Source organism: Benincasa hispida, chromosome 12 (assembly GCF_009727055.1).
Source record: "Benincasa hispida cultivar B227 chromosome 12, ASM972705v1, whole genome shotgun sequence".
In the NCBI taxonomy this organism is placed as follows: domain Eukaryota; kingdom Viridiplantae; phylum Streptophyta; class Magnoliopsida; order Cucurbitales; family Cucurbitaceae; genus Benincasa; species Benincasa hispida.
Window position 1 is genome coordinate 68652156 of NC_052360.1, and position 9042 is coordinate 68661197.

The window sequence follows — 9042 nt, forward strand, 5'->3', positions numbered from 1 at the left end:
TATTCCTTTCGTATATACTGGAGTCAACTTAATTTTAAGATAGTCACCTCATGAAATATTTCTAGAAGTAAGGGTCTGCTAGCTTTTTTTCAAACTCTCTTTATGAAGCTTCCTAAGAACATCGCATGACTTCTTTCAATCTTTTGGCAATGGGGACATTGTCGCATTTTAAATTTGGGGGTGAGGTATCTATTTTCGACCTTGCTATTTTGAAAAAAAAAAGAAAAAGAAGAAGAAAAGAAGAAATTGTTTAGAATAACAATTCCATTGTCAACGCAATAGGGAAACCCATGTTGATAAGAGTTAAGTTGTGAAGAGCACTTGCCCGTAGTTGGATGTCAACATGACACATGTGAGGGCATGCCAAAACGAAAGTAAATCGCCAGGATCAATGCATAAATAAATGACCGCAACTCTGCTGCCAAGTAGGTATGAGTTTAGTTTGAGAAAGAGCGCATTGCTCGTAGTTGGATGTCCGCATGACACATGTGGGGGCAAGCCAAAATGAAGGCAAGGAACTTGGATCAGCACAAGGTCAGAAAAAAAAAATAATGTCAAGAAATATGGAAGGATAAAATCATTTGATACCCCAGTGGAAAAGTTTTCTTTTTGAAATAAATCATGCGATGTCCTGGAATTGAGTAAAGTCCTTTTGAAGGTTAAGCTTGTGGTCCCTAGGTCTTAGAAATATTTAAAGAAGAGACTTGAATAAAACTTAAGGAAATTTTGGTGTATAGGAGTTGAATGAAGTATCCTTGAGAAATCTAGGAAAAGAACATTGCAATCGACTTGCTAAAGGAAATGTTTAGCTTATGCTTGAGAACAAGCATTGTTTAAATTTGGGGGTGTGATAACGAGCAGAAATGTACATTATTACAGTGCTAAGTTCTTAAACAATGTTGCCTTGCACTGATAAAATATGTTAGATTGTGTCCAAAAAACATTAAATTCATAACATTGCGGTCGCATGCTTTCATCGCATAGAAACAATTGATTTTTGTATTTTGATGTAGAATATGCATTGACGCAAGGCGGAAAGAGCGATCACAGGAAATCATTGGTCGAGCACAGCATTACCGCAAGGCTTTACGGTGATTTGTGTTCACAAACATCTGCTCAAGAAGGATTGCCGCATAGAGTCGGCGCAACTTGGTGGGCGCATCTAGGTGAAAGGCATAATTAATCACGATGGGACATAAAGCTGATGACGGTCGAATCCGAATTAAGCTGACAGCCACTGACGATAACAAATACATTCAGCTTTTCGGTGACAAATATTCGGCGCATCAGTCAGGGAATTAAAGCCATCCCATCTGTGCAATCACAAGAGAGAAGCCGACTTCACCCCGAAGCTCTATAAATACCAAAGCCATCCTTCAGAAAAGTGGTTCCACCAGTTAACAAGTTCACCCGTTCACCAACTTAGGAGCTTTAGCTGTGTTCATAGTTTTCTTTTATTTTTAAGGCAGAGCAAGGGAAGAGTAGAGATGTCGAAAGATCGCGCAGGCCGACTCTCGCGAGAGCAAGATTATCTTTTGAACACGAGTAGAAAAGACAGTGTAAAAGCCCGGGACACAAGAGATTGCTACCAGGCTCTTTATTCTATTCTTGCATTGTTGTTTTGTACTTCATCTTTATATTTATACAATAGAAGTTCTTATTCTACATCTATTCACTCTCTTAGCATGTATGAATAGCTAAACTTATCAAATGGGTTGAGAAGAGCTAAGCTAACATGACCTAAATTGTTCATTGCTTGTGATTATCTTGTGTTATGTTGTGCCATACATCCCTTTAGAGCTACTCGAGAGAGAGTCTAAAGAAAGAACCTAAGACTTGAGAGAGCTAGGTTAGAATCTAGACTTGAGAGAGTAAGATTTGAACTGCATAAACAAGAGATAGGGACTTAGAGATAAGCTCTGTTTGCCAACCTGCATCGCATGCATCCTAGAGATAGGAATGATATTATGTGGTCGCCTTATTTGTGTGTGTGTCATTTTGTCATCGCATAAATAAGAATAGAGGCTTATGTGTAGGTCCTATAGACTTATCGCATATATCGCATGCATTCTAGCATTAGAAGTCGTGGTATTCGCACCGAGAGGTGGTTTACTGTTGTATGCATGTTGCATGACCGCAAAGCATGAACACATCCTAGGAAATGTTAGCTAAAACCCTTCTCAACCCGTTCACCGCATACTCATCTCATCTTTCGTTTTATCAACTGTAACGACTCGACCCCCTAGGACTTAGGTAAGGCCGTTACTAAAATAAATGCATGCAAAGAATTTAAAACGACGCTCAGTTATTTGCAATAAATGCTAATTAAAACAAGAGAAGTTCAAAAGACATTTATTAAATGCAATTGAAAAAAAACAATAATAGGGTACCCATAAATCATAAAGGTTAATAAATACATATGAAAAACAATTCTTAATAATAAGTTTCAAACATCAAAACTAAACATTAAGAGAAACATGAAAAGAACTCTAAATCTCATTATGCGGAAGCGTAAAAACTAGTCCCAGTGACACGATCACGAATTCTGCTACGCCACCGCCGGTGCATCTCTACACTTACCTGAAACATCAACATAAGAAAGAATGAGTATGAAATACTCAGTAAGTAGCCCCACCACTGGGGTCAGGCTAGGCATCTATGTCCTTTAGATACCCGCATATGGCACATAAATACATGAAACAGACAAGAGGCTGAGTTCTATCCTATTGTAGTTAAGTATGCCCACAAAACTGGTGAATCCCGAAGGAAACATAAAACTGGTGAAACCCAAAGGAACCACAAACTGGTGAATCCCGAAGGAAACACAAAACTAGTGAATCCTGAAGGAACAAAAACTGGTGAATCCTGAAGGAAACACAAACTGGTGAATCCCAAAGGAAACACAACTGGTGAATCCCGAAGGAAACACAAACTGGTGAGCATCTAACTAATCAATGAGGATATTCACACAGTCTTAACGTGCTAAGATTCAACATTGTACAGTTCTAAAATATACATAAAAATCCTTGATACCATGGCTTCATCACATACACATAATTCTTAATAACATATTATACATCATCCATGTATAACTTACATCATAAATCCACAACATGCAAGTATGCCTCATCACCAGCAGATCAGACATAGACATATGAAAACACATACTATCACATACTAACGATCAAGTACTTAGGTGTGTATTTAAACAAATCAGAATTCGTGCAAGAACATACTTTGATTCAGGTCATATTGTCAATCAACATGCTAACATTTACCATGACATACACTTATCATGCTAGCATACAACTAAAGCCTGGCCCGTGGGCAGTTCCAGTGGTAAGATTACTTACCTTGAAATCAAATTCCGATTTTTTTAATCCAAACTAATGATCTCCAACCAAAAACCCCTGAACTAAGTCCCCTAATACAGAACATAACACAAATTTTAAATTCTTGGAACCAAGATCCATACGTACAAATTAAATTTAGGGATCACCAATGAACTTACCCAACGAAACTTGATCAACCAACACTCGCGAGATTTCGACTCAAAATTTCTTCTTAGCAGATTTTAGAACCCAAAGGATGACGACTTGGAACCTTCAAGAAACTAAAACCAAACTCTCCATCAATCCAACAACCAAAAGGTGCCTAACAATCAACAACAAGGGTCACAATGCTTACCAAAAATACTTGCCGAACGAACTCGAATCCGCTAAATAGCACGCTGTGCACTTTGAAGTACTCCAATCTTGGATCTAGATTCCAAATATAGAGAACAAATTTTTAACCCAAAATCCAAATGGGTAATCAAACTAGATCAACCAAAATATTGCCCAAAAAAATAATCAATCGCTTACTCAAAACACAAGTCTAGTGGTGTAGGCGGGTCCTGACGACGAACAGGGCTGGCAGCTGGAAGCAGCCGGTAACGACGCAGTGGGCGGCGGAGGAGAGACTCGGCGGCTCGAATCTGGTCAGGCTGAGAGCGGCGAAGAAGTCGGCTAGGCAGAAGCTTACACGGCAAGCGGCAGTGGGGACCAGTTTGGGTTCGGGTGGCGGCATTCTGAACGAGCGCTCGACTAGACGGAGGCTCTTGGCATCTGATCCAGGTGTGATCGACTTCAGCGGTCGGATGGCTCGCGACGACGAATTGGAATCAGATCTGGGTGGCGCGAACGATCAGCGGCGAGGAGGTCAGAACTTCTGGTCGAGGTCGATGGTGGGAGTGAAAGCTACTAGGTCTGCGTGAGGAAGAAGGGGGAAAGGGAAAGAAAAAGAGGAAAAAGAAAACGAATAAATAGGCTTTGGGCTTATATATTATAATATATATTATATATTATATATATATCTAAATATATATTTAAAAAACATAAAAATAATTAATCATGGTCGGGGCAGGGATATTGTCCCAGTCCGAATAAATATCCCAATTTGATCTCATCTCTTGGCCAAACCAGGAATTCCCCAATTCGATCACGTCAAGGTCCTGCGTGGACCCAATCCCGTGAATTTTTTTACCAACCCTAATCTCTAGTACTGATATATTTGTTATATTTGCAATTCTTAGTTTAATTTCACTTTCGAATTGAACCATTTTATTCGTAATTTCATTTGTCTTGACCTTTGGCCTATTTCCTTGTATCCAATTTCACCCCTACCCAAGTTTACTTTTAACTGTTTTCTATGTAATTCGATTAAATATTAATTTTATCTTTTCATAACTCGTGTGAATGTTAGCATATGTATATCAATCAAGTAAAGTACCAATTGCAGGACAATACATGCATTTTAATTTTGAAAATTTTCACATATAGAAAAAATGTCAAATTATTTTTAGAAATAGAAAAGTAAATATTGATAGACTTCTATCAGTTTCTATCATTGATAGACACTAATAAATTTTTATCTGTCTGTATCAAAGAAGATTAAAATTTTGCTATGTTGCATAAATAATTTTTCTTAATTTTTAAAATCCCCCAAAATTTCATCCGTTAAAACGTTTCTAATGTTAAAAAAAAAAAAAAAAAAAAAAAAAACAAAAAGTAGTTATATTCTCATATAGATTGAGCCAATTTTAAATGACATACAAATTACAATCGATTTACAAAAGTCTATGAGTGTCATCTCAAGTATTTAATTTCAAATCCCAAATTATAAATCAACAATCCAATTGTACACGTGGCAACAAATTAATGAGATATAAGAACCCAATGTTGACCATCCACTTTGACTTTGAAGCCATTGAGTTGAGCAAACAAATTAACTGCCCGTCTTACCCCACGATTGTCAGCAGCAGTAAAATAATCATGTCCAAATAAAACCCCACCCGGTCTAAGAATTCGGTAAGCCCGGTTTATATCAGACCAAGCCGAGTTAAAATCATGACCCGCATCCACCTCAATCAAGTCCCCATAAACCCCCAACTCACACAAGCTATCAAGAACCGACCCGGTCGAGAACGGCAATGGAATAACCGAACCGGAAGCGTTCATTGCAACAACATTCTGCATGAACTGATAAAGCAGCGAAACGTCGCCGTTTACCATGTATAAATCCTTGAACCGGTCGAGAAAACCGGGCCAGCCACGAAAATCATCAACGCAAAGAATCTGAGTTTGGAGGCCGAGTTGACGAGTCAACTCGGCCATGTGAGTCGCTGAGGCTCCTAAAAACGAACCCACCTCGATTATGGTCCGTGGCTTTACTTGTTTGACAAGGTTCTCGAAAACGGCGCCGTTGGAGCCCCAGCCTTTGATTTTCTTCGGGTGGAGAAGCTCAGCCACGTGCGGGGGAGGGAAGCCGTGAAAAGGGGATTTACCGTTGAAGACTTTCTGGAGGATTGTTAAACGTACCTGATGGTGAGGGATGGGCGGGGAACAGCGGGTTGTGATTCGGAATTGCTTGAGGTCGGTGGGTGTGTCGGTGACCTGGAAGAGTTGAGGAGTGGGAGAATAATAATAAGAAGAAGTAATATCGGAACTTGGAGGAGGAGAGCGGGAGGAGGAAAACGACGACGTAGAGCGGGATGATGATAAATAGCCGAGAGCGTAGGTTAGGAAGAGGATGATTAAATAGGCGGCGGGCTTGACGACGGCAGCGAGGGCGGAGGCAACGGCGGCGTTGCGGCGGTGGAATCTGTCCTTCATGTTTATTTCAATTTTTAGAGAGAAATTAATAATTTTAGAGATGGAGATGGAGAGATAATTAAAAGATGGGGTTGAAATTAAGATGGATTTTAGTAAAGAGAGGGTGCGATAGTGATGTTATACTTTCATGATCATTCGTTCAGATAAGAAGAAAAGTCGTCGAATATATACACACATACACAGCTTTTTTCTTTTTCTTTTTTTTTTAAGACCGAGCATGTACCAATATCATCATTTTGGTAAACTTGATTTTTCAAGTGCAACAATTATGGGATTAAATATTGAACCTAAATTGAAATACATGTCACTATCATTGAACTAAATTCACTCTGACTAAAAAGAAATAGTATTTAATACAACCGTTACGAGGTAGAGATTGAACCAATCTCTTGGATTATTCATACACACAACTTTCACAGTATATTATTATTATTATTATTGTTGTTATTATTATTGACGATTTATTTATTTATCTGTATGCGGTGTTTTCGAATTTACGTAATTACAATTTGGTGTTTTGTTTCTAGTTTTCTCTTTATAACATTTATGTTTGTATCCTTTTAACTTTCCTGTATATATTTTTCACTTTCTGTTAAAAAAATATTGGAATTCTTTAGTTAATTAAAACTAAAAAAGTGGGGGTTTTTTACAAACTATGTTTTTAAAGTTTTTAAGTGAGACATTGATAAACGGAGAATAATAAAGAAAATTTGAGGTGAAAGTAATGTTTTTCTAAGTTTAATTTTCCAAATTTAGAAACTAAAAATCGAATGATTATTAAATAAGATTTTTTTTTAAAAAAAATTAGACTTATAAATATTACTTTTACTTATTGATTTATTTACTTTTGTTATCTACTTTTTTTTAAGTGTTTTAAAAAATTAAACCAATTTTTATAATTAAAAAAATATTTTTTGAAATTTAGAATTTAAGAATTCTAAAATTTAGTTTGGGAAAAATAGAAACTATGGTAGGAAAGCCAAGAAAATAAACAAGATAGGTGTAAAATAAATTCAAAAGCAAAAATTTAAGGCGGCATTTGATAATTATTTTGTTTTTGATTTTTTGTGTTAGAAAAATAAGTTTATAAACTACTCTATCTTCAACCATAATTTCTTTGTTTTGTTATATATTTGGTTAGACTGTTTTCAAAATGAAATAATTTGGTTAAAAATTTAAATATTTAGTTATGAAATATGAAGTTCATCGATAAATGGAAAGAAATCAAACATATTTTTCAAAAATCAAATAGTTTTTAAGCATGACTAGGTATTTATTTTTCTTTTCTAAAGTTCATTAATAATGGTAGATATTCAAAATTTGAACATTTTATAACAAAATTTTAATGAACTTGAAATTCAACAACCATACTTCCTTAAAACAATATACTTTACTCATTGAAAATTTATTAACCAAGGTAATGATTGAAGTTCTAAACTGTTGACTAGGAAACAACTGTCATGTACATAAAATAATAATAATAATTAAGTTGAGATTCTAATCTAAAAGGAATAATCTCTTAAATTTGTTTAATTAAACACACATTAACAAAAGTCAACTTACGTATATTTATTAGCCAAACTTTTTTTGTACAACACGAAAGGAGAAGCATGTGATTTTGGAAGTTTAGCATTCGAATTCCAAGTTGATTACTCATCCATTTCTTCGTGTAATTTTTTTTTATAAAAAAAAAAAGATTACACAAAACGTTAATAGTGACCATTGAAAAATATCAGAATTCGAACATTAATTAAAGTAAAAAATGTATAATTTATATTAATTAAACTATGCTCAACTCAAAAAGAAAAAAAATCAACTTATGTTCTTAAAATTAGTGACTAATTTATACTATAATGGGAAGGCTATTGGTAAAATTGGGGCTGTGTGTACCAATCAATATGGTTTCTTAATCAGATATGTGTTAAAATAATATTACAATCATCTTCCTCGGTTGTCCCTTTTCTGGTCATAAAATAGCATTAGATAGAATTATAATTATTATCACAAGTAAAGCATTCTCCACCCAACAAATATTTTTAAAACTTTAAAAATTATTCAACCACCGTTTTCTTAATGATACAGGAGACTTTGTCAATTCGAGCTATAGAAAATAAAAATGCTAATTAAAATTATGCACCGCAAGCTTTCTAAAATATTGGTTAATGATTGTTATATTATAACGTTTATTTAATTATTATTGATAAGTACGTGCAATGTTGTTTGGTGGAAGTTTTTAGGTCAAACGTCATATTTATAATTATCCAAAATTTTCATTTGTTCAAGTTTTTTAAAGCTAAATTAACAAAAATCCTTTTTTAACTCTAAAAAGTTTTATTAATATATATCCTTCATTTTTTTTAAAAAAAAGTATCAAAAATCCATTCATGCTATGAGATAAAATTAGGGGTGAACACTACAATCGACTAAAGGAAATTCAATTTTAATTTTCATGAACCCTATTTTAATTTTCATGAAGCAAGGGTTCGGTTTAAATTATAAGGAAACCGATTTTTTCTGTTCGGTGCAACTTTTGATTTGAAAACAAAATCCAAAATTGAATTAAATTATATATAGGAAAATCATTTCAAATGGTAAAATTGTTGAAAAATATTTACAAAATATAGCAAAATTTTAGAACCATCAATGATAGACGCTGATAGATACTGATAGATTGATAGATACTGATAGAAGTCTATCAGTATCTATCAACGTTTATTATTGATGATTCTAAAATTTTTCTATATCTTGTAAATATTTTGGTTTACTCTTTTATATTTAAAAGCAGTCTTTAATATATTTTGCATGAAACCAGAAATTGAAATAAATCAAACCAACTCTTTGTGGTTTGGTTTAGATCTATTTGGTATCTATCCATAACAAAAATTTTCGG

The 9042-nt window shown here is 34.7% G+C and overlaps 1 protein-coding gene across 1 annotated transcript; it reads right to left on the reverse strand.

Moving 5' to 3' along the window:
• Positions 1–5033: 5033 nt before the first annotated feature.
• LOC120067818 lies at positions 5034–6331 on the reverse strand. The gene has a single exon (XM_039019410.1). The coding sequence runs from the start codon at positions 6150–6152 to the stop codon at positions 5196–5198; it is 957 nt and encodes a 318-aa protein (XP_038875338.1). The 5' UTR covers positions 6153–6331; the 3' UTR covers positions 5034–5195.
• Positions 6332–9042: the final 2711 nt, after the last annotated feature.